At 41.6% G+C, this 12,629-nt stretch overlaps 3 protein-coding genes across 9 annotated transcripts; 2 read left to right on the plus strand and 1 right to left on the minus strand.

Annotated features, from left to right (window-relative positions):
- The first annotated feature begins 16 nt into the window (after nucleotides 1–16).
- On the plus strand, nucleotides 17–4,869 carry LOC125295507 (E3 ubiquitin-protein ligase TRIM41-like). 3 transcript variants are annotated; one of them, XM_048244788.1, is made up of 6 exons: nucleotides 17–1,066; nucleotides 1,149–1,244; nucleotides 1,349–1,621; nucleotides 2,327–2,346; nucleotides 2,873–3,000; nucleotides 3,136–4,869. In XM_048244788.1, the coding sequence occupies exons 1-6, from the start codon at nucleotides 497–499 to the stop codon at nucleotides 3,675–3,677; spliced, it is 1,629 nt and encodes a 542-aa protein (XP_048100745.1). In that variant the 5' UTR covers nucleotides 17–496; the 3' UTR covers nucleotides 3,678–4,869. The 3 variants fall into 3 exon arrangements, with proteins under 3 accessions (XP_048100745.1, XP_048100763.1, XP_048100754.1); XM_048244806.1 differs by having other exon boundaries at nucleotides 1,391–1,621; XM_048244797.1 differs by having other exon boundaries at nucleotides 19–1,066; nucleotides 1,388–1,621.
- A 16-nt stretch (nucleotides 4,870–4,885) lies between these two features.
- Nucleotides 4,886–7,607, minus strand: LOC125295547 (leucine rich adaptor protein 1-like). The gene is made up of 2 exons (XM_048244863.1): nucleotides 6,789–7,607; nucleotides 4,886–6,454 (listed from the first exon to the last, which is right to left on the minus strand). The coding sequence occupies exons 1-2, from the start codon at nucleotides 6,990–6,992 to the stop codon at nucleotides 5,831–5,833; spliced, it is 828 nt and encodes a 275-aa protein (XP_048100820.1). The 5' UTR covers nucleotides 6,993–7,607; the 3' UTR covers nucleotides 4,886–5,830.
- Nucleotides 7,608–7,808: 201 nt separating this feature from the next.
- LOC125295522 (lymphocyte expansion molecule-like) lies at nucleotides 7,809–12,239 on the plus strand. 5 transcript variants are annotated; one of them, XM_048244817.1, is made up of 10 exons: nucleotides 7,809–7,949; nucleotides 8,244–8,331; nucleotides 8,452–8,610; nucleotides 9,024–9,146; nucleotides 9,399–9,539; nucleotides 9,874–10,017; nucleotides 10,216–10,380; nucleotides 11,029–11,163; nucleotides 11,837–11,964; nucleotides 12,105–12,239. In XM_048244817.1, exons 1-10 carry the CDS (start codon nucleotides 7,900–7,902, stop codon nucleotides 12,196–12,198), a joined length of 1,227 nt encoding a protein of 408 aa, XP_048100774.1. In that variant the 5' UTR covers nucleotides 7,809–7,899; the 3' UTR covers nucleotides 12,199–12,239. The 5 variants fall into 5 exon arrangements, with proteins under 5 accessions (XP_048100774.1, XP_048100782.1, XP_048100790.1 ...); XM_048244825.1 differs by having other exon boundaries at nucleotides 8,452–8,586; XM_048244833.1 differs by lacking the exon at nucleotides 9,024–9,146.
- The last annotated feature ends 390 nt before the right edge of the window (nucleotides 12,240–12,629 follow it).

A 12,629-nucleotide genomic window follows, 5' to 3' on the forward strand; every position in this document is an offset into this window, starting at 1 on the left:
TGGCCCTGCACTCTTACTTCTGTGTGTATCATTTTATGCACTTTCACCAAAGATCATTGATTACTAGCTCCCTCTCTACCCTCTCTGCTTTCACCTTACGTTCACTTTACGATCATGGTAGTGGTAGGCTTTGGTATGGTAATAATGAAAGATAACTGAAGCGATGGTCTGAATTGCACATTTTTATTCTTTAACACATTGTAACGAGATCACTCGGAACAATCGATCTTTGTATCACAGAATGTGTCGACAAACTGTAACAATGCTGCAGGTTAAAGGCCACCATGCGGGCAAAGATAATTTTATAACCTCTATGATATCAACACAAGATAAAGCAACCGTCTCTAATATGGGCTGCTGTCAATGGATTGTCAGTTGTCGAAATCGCTTCTGCATTGGCTATTCTGTCACGTCACGTGGGTAAGCGTGCCAAAAACAGGTCTATTTATAATAACCTCGCCCTCGCGAACTGGTAGACTGTCATAACTTCTCAAAAATGGCTGACTTTTTGTCTTTGGACGAGGAACTAATTTGTGCAGTTTGCCAGGACATATTTGTGGAACCAGTAACTTTGCCATGTGGACACAACTATTGTGAAGAATGCGTCAATCAGTTAAAAAGATCATCGACTGAAGAGGATGAATCACATCACTACACATGTCCACTTTGCTTAGCGCCGTGTGATGTGCGAATAGATTTTAAGAAGAATATCGTCCTCCATAACATCCTGGAAAAGTACCACCAAAGTCGACAAAGTGGCCACGATTGTAGCATTTGCAAGGGCGAACAGAAACTTCCTGCTGAAAAGACATGTCTGAACTGTGAGGAGTCCTACTGCACCCTTCATATTATGCCACATTTTGAGAACAGTATTCTTCGACAACACGTGCTAGTAAATCCTATATCCAACATCAACAAACTGTGTAAATCACATGGAAAGGAACTTGAACTTTACTGCCAGACAGACCACGCTGCCCTGTGTGTGTACTGCATGTTGCCTTCAGAGGCCAAACACACAGAAGGGCACAGTGTCGTCAAATTGTCAGATGCAACAGCAAATCTGAAGGTAAAATGTTTAAAATATTATCTAGTCCACTGCATTAATATCATAGATCAGTATTAAGCTATTTTTCCCCATGTTTGTTTAGGAGAATTGCCAAGCCAAGCTTTCTGATGTAAGAGGCAATTTGTCAGAAATAAAACAATGTCTGGCAGATATTGAGAACACTGCATCCACTTCCAAGGTGAGGTTCACCACCCACACTTCAAAATCTTGTCTTCTGAGTACTGGCTATCAAATGGCCTATATGTACATGTGCTGTGAAACATGTTTCTGACCTTTGGACAGCATGTCCTTTTATCTTTGTTCCAAACTGACTACACACAGAAGAAACTTGAAGATCAACAGGTGGACTGCACATCCTTGCTCAGGAGGATCAAACTGTTCCTAGACTTTGAGGAGCAAGCTTGGCAAAAGCGGTTCTCGGTGGACCTGGTTCAGGAGAGCAGGAATCTGAAGCACAGGGTAGAGAGGCTGATGAAGATGAGGGGAAGGCTGGTAGAGGCACAGGAGGGGTTACAACAGGCTCTGGCCATTCAGGACCCACTGCTGCTACTGCAGGTAACATGCACCACCTCATCTATTATATCATTTATGTGCATTATATGAACATACAATATGGCAGTGGTTCTCAAAGTGTGACATGACAGGTGGGGTGCGAGGAACAGGAGGAAATAATAATAATAAAAAAATGTGCCTATCTTTAATAATGGTTTTCTTTTTTTGACAAGGAATATCATAGATCTGCTGTTAAAGAATGTGTTTGTGTTGTATGTATGCTGCTGCTGAGACCTTGAATTTCCCCTGGGGATCAATAAAGTATCTATCTATCTATCTATCTATCTAGATATCTACAAAACAAAACAGCCACACACAAACATAAGAGTCATAAACAGACCAACATATTAATTAAAATAACATCCGATCCAGTGGAGCGAGATGGAAAATGTAACTTGGAACCAAAATACAAAAAAAATATATATTTGAATGTTACCATTTTGCCGGGTTGATTGGGCTTGAAATTTCCCTACCTCCAAAGTGGGGAATGACGTTTGAGAACCACTGCAATAGGTTAATAATGATACTGTTAAGGAATTGCAACACCCTATGAAATGGCATTACTATAAAAGTTATTGTTAATGTATTATAACTATTATTACAATGCTTTGTTAAATTATGATACCATAATTTATGATTAATGATAGCATTGCAACATATTTAAGCTTGTTGCAAGTTTGATAATTGTTCTTTCTCTCATCATCACAGACGTCACAGAACACTGACTGGTAGGTCAACGTTGTACTAATTATTGAGTAGTAGTCTATTGGCTTCATTGAAGTTACTGACACAGTTTGTCTGCATTTAGCTGTGATGATCATCACAAGTAATGCATGAGTTCTTGACCAAAAACTAGCAATCTACTAAACTAATCTGATTACAGACTAATTGAAACAAAAGCATACTTGATGTTAATTGAATCACCCGTTGGCATTGACCGAAATCTTGCGAGTATGCTTGTGTCTTTAGCCTATAGTCTTTAGTGAAGCTATTTTTATTTTTGTGGAATGGTCTGACATGAACCACAGAACTGTATATGGGACATTCTGGCGGTTAGGTGGAATGGCAGCTGTGTTTATCCATCCTTCACATGGCCATGTATCATGGAGATTCATTTAGAGATGATGCCTACCAGCACTAGTTACTTATAAAAATGATCAAAAAGTGACATTGTTGCATAATAAGTGAATTGTCAGAAGCAACAGCAAAGCATCCTGGAATAAGATCCCCACTAATTGTTTGTTTTCTCATCAGGGGAGACCTTTATGAGGGTGAGTCATGTAGTCGTCAGATCCAGGAGGTGAGGGAGTGGCGAGGACCAAAGCCTGTTGCCTCTGCAAAGATCATGCCACTGTTCCAGACCCTGAGGGGGACATTTTCCGGTAATTATTTATATGTATAGTTACCATTGTCGATATGTTACCATTGTTGATATGCAAACAACCATAGATGGCATGAATCCAATGCAGTATATGACATATTTTTGTTTTGTTTTACATGCCTTGTTGTTTTTTCAGGAGATGATATCAAGCTTAACCCACAGTCAGCTCATCCCGGGTTAGAGTTGTGTGTTGCAAGTGGCTCACTGTGGTTGTCTAAGAACAAGGAACACTCAGGTGGTCCATACTCTGTTTTGGGCTGTGATGCCTTCAGAGATGGAGTGCACCATTGGGAGGTCATGGTTGCGGATGTCCCTGGTTGGACAGTGGGCATCTCATACGCACCTCCTCAGGGTGAGGTGGCCAGTGCAGCATTTGGCAGTGATGATGTCTCCTGGGCCTTGAGCTATACCCAAAGCAGAGGCCAGTTCTGTGCTGAACATGGCTGGTACAAGTTCTGTTTCACCAACCCCGCTCCTGGTTTGCCCAGCCGAATTGGGGTGTTTCTGGATGTGGACAGTGGCATCCTGTCATTTTATGATGCACTGAGACTGGAGCATCTGCATACATTCTACTGCAGTCTCAACGCACCTGTCTATGCTGCTTTCAGTATTAATGTGGAACCAGAGGGAGAAGGCCTTACCAAGATCAGAGTTATTAACCCAGAGAAGAATCAGTGAGTTAGTGGCAACATAATCATAAGTGAAATATTGCAGAGTTTGTATAGTTGAATTGAATGCATTTCAAGGTGCTTCAGTGATTGTGATTTCTGTATTGGAAAAAAAACAACAACTGGGATTTTGACTGGAGTGTGCCTTGCCATGTTTTCAAAATGTATGTCTAGCCCTTAGTCTGGGTGAATCCAGAAAAAATTGCGATCGCTTTTAAATTGGCAGTTTCATCTGGGAATTATTCAATTCAAACTTTCGAAAACCCAGGAACCAATCACAACTTGGTTAATCCTACATGAGGCAGGCCATATACGATGACAGATTAGGAAGTATGCAAGGAACCAGTGTGAACCAGGGATCAGGATTTGGAAAGTTAGCTTCAGCCAGTTAGCATCATTGCTGGCTACCAGCATCTGTAAAAATGGCATCCATCATGTACTCACCTTCGGCCACATTTTCACAAACAAGCCAATTAGCCACCATACTGATGGACACGAGTATGTTGCCAATATAGATTGCCAGTTTCCAAGCTGGGAGGATCAGCCAATCGACATGGACAACATAGTTTGTGGCCATCTGTAAGGTGGCACCAAATTGGCTTGATTGTGAAAATGTTTCCGGAAATGAGCATGCCATGCCAATTTCAAAGATGGTGGCAGACAGTCATTATTTTGGCTGAATTAGATAGCACTGGTGTTGAAATGAATGTGGCTGGAACCTTTCTCCCTCTAATCTCCCCAGCTCTGCATAATTATGCCTATAGATATGTCTGTGGTGATGGTGTCAGTATTAAACCACCTAGGCTTGGATCTTCTTGGGAATTGAGTAAATGATTGCATTTGAAACCTTTTGTAACCTTCTGTTAAAGCTTTTTGCTATATTACAGTATAATGTTCAATTTTGTATTTAAAGGTACACTATGCAGGTTTAGGTATTTTTGGCGACTGTAGAGTTCCCTCTAAAGTTGAAGTTGCATGGCTGGTTTTCTCGGTAGCGACTCGCTACGTCTATGCTGTATAGCTATGCTAGGTGAACGATCCACCTATTACAAGTTTGTTAACCATCAAATTGGCTTCGTAAAGGTGAAAATCTTGCATAGTGTACCTTTAACCCAGCTTATCAGTCACCATGAATGTAAAATGCATGGTTTTCCTATTTTTTATAAGAATAAACTTATTCTTCAGAGTTATGGTGAAAAATACAATTTTGTGAACAAGTTGGTTTAGCTTATTTTATTACATAAGTTATCACTTTAAAAGGGGATATGGAACAAAATAAAATGTGCACAGTGCATTTTACATTTATTTTCTCTAACAATTAGAGACATTTTACAGAAACTCACAAATGCTTTAGTAAAAACACTTGTTACTAAAACTTCCATCTCCGTTCCTCAATCATCAGCACAGTATAACTGCCTGCAGTATCTCTGTTCAACAGATGGTCTTATCTTTACACATTGCTCACATGTTAACCTCAATGGAAAGTCCTGCACTCTTGAGGAAGTTTCCGTTAGCTGTCATAATCAGCAGACACACTGGGATTTAGACTCTGGTCACATGGTGTCTTAAGAGTTGTTAGTGTTTAATGATTTATAAAATATATTTTGCAAAGTCTATTTAAATAATCAAACACTTAATTGTCACTGCAGCCATATCCTGAATATCAACGTTTCTGAGCTGACAGTAGCTATGAAACAACAGCTTTATGCAGTATGTTGTGATTTTTGGAGTTTTTTTGAAGAGACATTTATGCTGTGTGGGGGAGCTGTCAACCCATGTGGTTAAAATGTTCATGCAGTATCAAAAGCTTTCGACATCTACTGTAGTGACTGCTCTCTCCACAACCATTACAATGCACACACTAGGCATGGTATAGACAATACCATTCAGAGTTGTGGAAAGATCTAAACTCATAATTTGGCAAGCTACCATGGAGAAACTTGACTTTTTAAAACTATACCGATTTCTCACATATGTAGTAGCAAATGTTGCGCTATGTAAAGGCTTGTGTCATACTCAACTAAACAGGCTAACAGGTCTGCTGTTTATAGATTCCTTGCATAATCATATAGTCTATGAGTATCCTAAAGCAAATCATTCTGCAACCAATGTAACCTATTTCTCAGTGAGATGAGTGGGCTACAGCTGAAAAAGGGAAGCCTATCATAGGAAGGTCACATCATCCTTTGACTCCACCCAGCACCAGTGAGTATCATAGCCCAGCAGGGCCTCACTCTGACCTAAGGAGAGCTCAGGTTCCTCCTGGATAGACAGGATACCTCCCTCACTGCTGTCTATCACTTCACCCTTCATAACTCCGCTTTGAGCCAGCCCACTGCCATCAGATGACACAGCGCCTACAAACAGATCTTTGCTGCAGTCTATCTTGTTGGGCCTCTGGAGAACGGCAGCCAGTCCCTTGAGATCCACTGGGCCACCCTCATGTAATGAAGCTGTTAGATCAGATGGACTGGACACTGTTGAGCAAGCTTGATTAGAGATCTCGATAGAATCTTCACATGATGTGGAGCAGTGTGCGGATCCAGATGGCGAGGGACACGTCCTGTGCGCAGGTTCAGGTGGTGTATTTGGACAGCAGCTGGGGGACTCGCCACCGGGCTCGTGGACCATAGCCGCTTCTCCCAGACTGGACTGGCTGCCTGTCAGGCTACCCGTCAGACTGGTGAGGGTGCTCCGATCACCCTGGAGCCATCGGAGCATCTCCATACCTTCATGCAGCGACAGCAACTGGCGCATAATTCTCACGTCTGCCGATCGCACCTGCTCCTGTAAGAAATGTAACTTACCCAGGTGAGAAAAGTTAGGAAAAGACAAGAATAGACCAGCGAACGCATTTGATTTCTATGGTTAGTAAACGAGATGTAAACTAAGTGGTCTTGCATGTGCACCATCACCAATAAAAGTGGGGAAAGTTTGGTAACAGTTCACAATCACTTGCATTTCACATATTCAATTTCTAAATCCTATCCATAACCTCGGGCAGGAGAGCCATCACCCCCTCAATGTTGATGTCGATAGCCGGTCATTAGTGCTAATGGCAGAAATTAGGCTACACAATTCTCTGTAAAATATCCTATACATCTGTGGAATAACTGCTTACCATCTGAAGTTTCAGGTTTTTCATCTTCTCAAAAAGTTCCTCGGGAAGAATCATAGACAGTCTCTCATCAGTATCCAGGGGGCGTTCATCACTTGTGTAATCCTCTCTCATGCATCTCAACAAACTCGCCGGTGTTTTCATGCCAAGTTTTACTTCCAAATCTTTTAATTCGGGACATGTCCCAGAATGTATAACTTCTTCCATAGCTAGATGAACTGTATCACTGTGAAGCGTGCTAAAAGTAATTAGTCGCAGCTACTGCCCAGCACACTCGTTCGTAGTGATGTGTGCAGCCGAAGGGACATAGCCTACTCATTCAGCCGCACTGCATGATTCCTGAACTGTCCACTTTCCCCTAAATACGAATTTCGGTATTCATGGCAGCTCTTTGGGCACTTGTCGCTATTGGTTTGAGAGCCTGTTAGTCAGGCTAACTCACATCGACTCGTGATGCTAGGCCACAGGTAACAGAATATTCTCTTTAAAAGACAAACGCGCACCATTGTGTCAGACCCATATGGAGAGAATTCTGTCACAAACATGTAAACAATAATGTGAATTATGCTGTCACAGCCATTAGGCCTGCTTCCTCTTCTGTTAGTGGAACTAGTGAATTAGGGCTATAGTGTAGGCTAATTAATACAAATTTCTCATGAATTGTATTCTCAATACAACAGGTTTAAATGGTGACTTCACGCGATCAACCTACTTGAAAGCTATTTGTGCTATGGGTTATTTTTAGGACTACAAGCTAATTTGTAGCTAATGAAGCATGTCACTGCAAATGATATTGAAACTACATGTGAGAAGCAGCAGATTATGTGGACGTTGTCGAATGAACATCTGACTTATAGGGCAACTGAAAATGATGGCAACTTTTGTCTGCACTCAAAGCTTGAATGTTAATTCACCAGTGACACCTAGTGGTCAAATTAAGTCCCTGACACCTGCGGCGTAGGCTAGTAAACGCAACAATGCAGTCCCGTACAATAGATTACGTCAGCCAAAGAAAGGATTCATAGCAGAAACGGCATTATCATTAATGGGCTTGGTTTAGATGTAATAACCTAAAATTATATGGACTTGGAACTGTAAACAGGAATGATCAAGCATGGCGCAAAAGCAATTCAAGGGGGCCCCATTTGGGACACAGTCAGCAAGGTTTTCAATGCAATTTTCACACAATTTCCCCATGATTTTACCTAGAGATTGTGTTAATTATATGTAAGCAGGACAGTTACCTGCATGCCTTATATAATTCCACAATTCTACTGTATTGTTTCCTTTAATTAGTTCCACTTCTTAATGCATTAGACTAGACTATTATTCACATTTTGATATTGCAAAGTATGGTGATATTGTTCAAAACATGTATTACATGATTATTTGCAGTCATTTGTAGAAGGTTTTTAAAAGTTTTAAAATATTAGCTGAAAACATTTTTTTGTCTCAAAGGTTTGATGTTTCTGGGGTCCATCCTAAAACAAAGCAGATTGGAACATTCACAGAAACCCCATATTGCAAAAGATTCACTGATGATCTGGTGAGCTGGAGCAGCATTAACTTCCAGAGTGAACAACACAATGAACTCATTCCAAACACGTCATTGTAGATGAGTCTGTGAGGGACATGTATGAGATTGCTGCTGTTACCTGTTGTGCAGGTGAGCAGCCTGGGCCCAGGTAAATATGAGGTGGATGCTGGCGACCTCAGTCGGTGTGCAGTGCAGAGCGGGACAGCTGGACAGGTCTGGAGGAAGCAGCTGGGAGCTAACATGCCTCACATTCTCCATCGGAGGGTATGGACCATCCAATGCCAGCTGGTTCGTACCAGACAATGCAAATAAATGGAATTTAATGCACATTTAAAAGTTCTGAAACACCCGAGTCATGTGCCCTTACCTGTACATGTAGCACTGTTTTTAATCTGACTTTTTGTTATAAACAGTGCTATAGTTCTCAGAAACGTTAAATTGTAGTCCCTTGGCCCCAGCTGTGGCGCAACTGGCTGGGGCACCTGCGCCGTACACTGGCGACCCGGGTTCGATTCCTGCCCCGTGGTCCTTTCTGGATCCCACCCCTGCTCTCTCTCCCATTCACTTCCTGTCACTCTACACTGTCCTTTTAATTAAAGGCATAAAAAGCCCAAACAAATATACTTAAAAAAAAAAATTGTAGTCACCTGACTGCAACACAAAACAGTCTATGTGCTCAGTGATGTCTGTCTGTGCCTCAGAGAGATGCACTTGGACCTGGGAAATACAACCTCAAAAGTTTCACTGATGTACTGAAGGAGAAACCCAGCAGTGTGAGGGGTGTGTGTGATTCTCGTGAGGACAGATTCAAGGAATATATGAAGGTACATTGAGACTCCTCTAGAGGGAGACAAATACCCATGAAAGTACATACAGTACCTCATCCCAGTCAATGATGCAGTGTCATTCTCCATCCATTGCTCCTCCTGTGATAATTCCAAACCGTATGGTATTTTCAATTCATCATTGTTCTGCTTATCTTTGTGTACTTCCATGATGCCTGTGTCAGTGATGTCATATTCACACATCTTCACCAAGACTCTAAATGTTCTTGAACGTGTGATTGGGCTTGGCAGAAGTGTCCGGCAGGCCCAGGGAGTTATGGGAAAGGGGGCATCCCCAGCAGTCTGCTGGACGAGAGGAGGGCCAGACCCACGGGCAGCTGTGCGATCATGGACTTCAACGCTGGAGTGGAGCGGTTCCCAGAGAGACCAGTGGTGGGAGATCCTCCTAGTGGTCTCAGCAATAACTTATTCATTCCTGAAAACATCACGGAATGTAGGGCTGTAGTGATGATGATGATGATGATGATGATGATGATGAAGGAGATGGCAATGACAATGCAATGATGATGTTGATGACGACGATGATGATGCCGATGATGATGATAATGATGATATATTAGTAGCAGTAGTTAACAATAATTGATCAGTGCTTGAGTAGTAGTAGTTGAATCAGAAGTAGAGAAAGGGTTTTACTATACATATATGGTGCACTGTTTGGATTAAGCATTACTGAGCGAAGCTTATTATGCATTCATGTATTTCGAAGGACTGTGGTTTGTACCCTGGCACGTACAAGATGAAGTCCTTCACTGAGTTAATCCTGCAGCACCATGTCGGTAAGAAAGGGCCTTATGAAATATTCACAGGCCGAAGAGACAAACCCATCAACTCTGGATACTTTGCAGCTCCGGTAAAAAAACAGAGATCATTTGTTTGTTTCATTTGTTTATATTTTAATTTAATTGATAATGAAATATTATTTTGAAGGCTATATATTTATCTATTTTTTTTACAAAAAAGGAGTCATTGTAAGATACCGGTAAATTGGTCCTGGCTGTGGGTTGTTAGACTGTCCCCGTTTTATGTGGACATGTGTTGCGTGTCTCAGAGAACAGCTACTGTGAATCCAGGACAATTCTTCCTGCCACCCATGTTTGGCGACGGGCTCAAGAAGCAGAGGCAACATGGCAAATTTGGCCAAATGGAGCGCTTCCCCACCGTGCCGAGCGAACGCATCTACCACAGCACACTGGCACAGAGACCTGAACCAGCAGTCAGTCTCTCACCCCCCCCCCCTCTCTCTCCTATCTATCTTGCCTCTCTCTCTCTCTCTATCTTGCCTCTCTCTCTCTCTCTCTCTCTCTCTCTCTTGCCCCCCCTCTCTCTCTCCTCTCTATCTTGCCTCTCTCTCTCTCTCTCTCCTCTCTCTCCTCTCTATCTTGCCTCTCTCTCTCTCTCTTGCCCCCCCCTCTCTCTCACACACACACACACACACACACACACACACACACACACACACACTCACACTTATCTCTCCAGATTGTAACACACATCCATTTATTATCCTTTCCCCCTGCTGCACTGTGAAACAAATGCATAATGAGAAATTGATTACTGGGCACCAATCTAGTAACCACTTTGTACTGTTCACTTACGCACTATCACCATCATTTCACAATTGCATTTTACCAATTGCATCTTTATAGTCTTGTGATTGTGTTTCTTGTTCTGCATGTGTCATATAAGATACTGGATGCCTACATTTCTTTTGGGATAAAAAAGGATGTATGTATCTATGGATCTATGTATGTATCTATTTATCTATCTGTCTATCTGTCTGTCTGTCTGTGTGTGTTTGTCTGCCTGTCTGTCTGTCTGTCTGTCCGCCAGTCTAACGGGTATCATAATTATGTGCACTCAGAACCAGCCTGGTCCTGGCTCTAGTGACTACATGATCGCTCCACTCTCCCGGGTGGAGAATAGTAATCCACCCCCGTTCTTCTCCCCCACGCGTCGCTTCGGCCCGATGCTTGGGAAGCCGATGCAGGGCAACTCTGTAAGTCACAGGGCCCTCGTTTTAATGATGGGCAACTCTGTAAGTCACAGGGCCCTCGTTTTAATGATGGGCAAAGTGCAAAGTCTCAAGTCTAACTAAAACTAATTTGCAGGAGGTAGGATGATTCAACGGAGAGCCAGTATAATGCATTTCGACCAACATGACATGAGAAATTGATAATGTAAAAAATAGCAGACATTTTTACACAATCAATATGGATGTACAAAAGCATTTGCTATTTGTTCAAAATAATGGGAAATTTATTTTATGATGTGCACAAGTGACTAGATTATGTGGGAATTAAACATGTAGTTTTTTTAGATATTCAAGTCTGAGAAATGCACCAAAGCGACTCAGAACTGAACTCAAAACTGTTGCAAAATCAATTAGCTAATTCAACACCATGGGCAAGACCTTAACCACAAAAGCTAGTTCATGCATTTTGCCCACTATTTGAATCAGGACCTGCAGTGTTTACCCAAATACATGGCATTTTGTTGATGGAGCAGCACAGAAGAGAACAAAATATACATTTAAATAAATAATTATACTGTATAGCTAATTATAAAATGAAGTGTAATGCTATCATATTCTGACAGGCAGATTTGTTTCATCGACTGAAGACTACAGTAGATGTTTCCACTTACTTCTCATTCTCTTCCTCTGTGGTCAGTGTATAGTGGGCCCAGGCCGCTACAACATCTGCCAAAAAGTATCAAAGAATCACAAAAAAGGAAGTACTGCTTTCAAGTCACAGACAAAGAGATACTTGGACAACATAGACCAGGACATCTTTGGCCAGTAAGAGAGAGACACCACATACAGTATAATTACAGACTATAAAATAAAGCAGACTCAGACATACACGCTGAACCTAATGTGATCTAAAGTGATCAGTGTCAGTTATTATGTGTTTAAAATATAATTGGTGTATTTTCCAGGGAGAAACTGAGGCCATTCAACATCCCAGCTGAGCAGAGGCCCTATCACAGGCATCCGGATGAGGCTGTGACATGTTCTACGGCTGCCTTTTAGGCTGAATACCCACTCTGTGCACGATAAATGTTTGAAATCTATGCATGAAATACGCATCTTTTTCTGTTCATAACAAAACTAAATTGAACTTTGATGCTGCTATCTGAAGGTGATAATAGTATCATCCCTATTTATTCAGATGTGATATATTATATTGGAAATCCAGTGTCATGCTTACATATTTACATATTTAAAATTACAGCAGTACTTTGATCCATAGATCTTTAACACAAAGATGTATAAAGTGAACCTCTGAATTCATAGAAACATTGTGGCAATAGAGAATGAGTAACTGCATGAACACTTTGATTTGACTACTTTGAAGGCATGCATTTACTAATCCTGCCATGATGCGTTGATTCATTCCAAACTACAGCAGGTTCTCAGGGCTCAGAGAACATAGCTTCTTTAATATGCCTCTGAGGACCGCA

Source organism: Alosa alosa, chromosome 1, assembly GCF_017589495.1.
Source record: "Alosa alosa isolate M-15738 ecotype Scorff River chromosome 1, AALO_Geno_1.1, whole genome shotgun sequence".
Taxonomy (NCBI): domain Eukaryota; kingdom Metazoa; phylum Chordata; class Actinopteri; order Clupeiformes; family Clupeidae; genus Alosa; species Alosa alosa.

What these genes read in the sequence shown, in the direction of transcription:
- LOC125295507 (XM_048244788.1), top strand. Translation starts at nt 497, where the DNA reads ATGGCTGACTTTTTGTCTTTGGACGAGGAACTAATTTGTGCAGTTTGC. An exon ending in ACACTGCATCCACTTCCAAG is followed by an intron (nt 1,245 to 1,348) that starts GTGAGGTTCACC and finishes ACCTTTGGACAG; the next exon opens with CATGTCCTTTTATCTTTGTT. An exon ending in ACGTCACAGAACACTGACTG is followed by an intron (nt 2,347 to 2,872) that starts GTAGGTCAACGT and finishes TTTTCTCATCAG; the next exon opens with GGGAGACCTTTATGAGGGTG.
- LOC125295547 (XM_048244863.1), bottom strand. Translation starts at nt 6,992, where the DNA reads ATGGAAGAAGTTATACATTCTGGGACATGTCCCGAATTAAAAGATTTG. An exon ending in AAAACCTGAAACTTCAGATG is followed by an intron (nt 6,455 to 6,788) that starts GTAAGCAGTTAT and finishes CATTTCTTACAG; the next exon opens with GAGCAGGTGCGATCGGCAGA.
- LOC125295522 (XM_048244817.1), top strand. Translation starts at nt 7,900, where the DNA reads ATGGCGCAAAAGCAATTCAAGGGGGCCCCATTTGGGACACAGTCAGCA. An exon ending in GATTCAAGGAATATATGAAG is followed by an intron (nt 9,147 to 9,398) that starts GTACATTGAGAC and finishes TGGGCTTGGCAG; the next exon opens with AAGTGTCCGGCAGGCCCAGG. An exon ending in AGCCGATGCAGGGCAACTCT is followed by an intron (nt 11,164 to 11,836) that starts GTAAGTCACAGG and finishes CTCTGTGGTCAG; the next exon opens with TGTATAGTGGGCCCAGGCCG.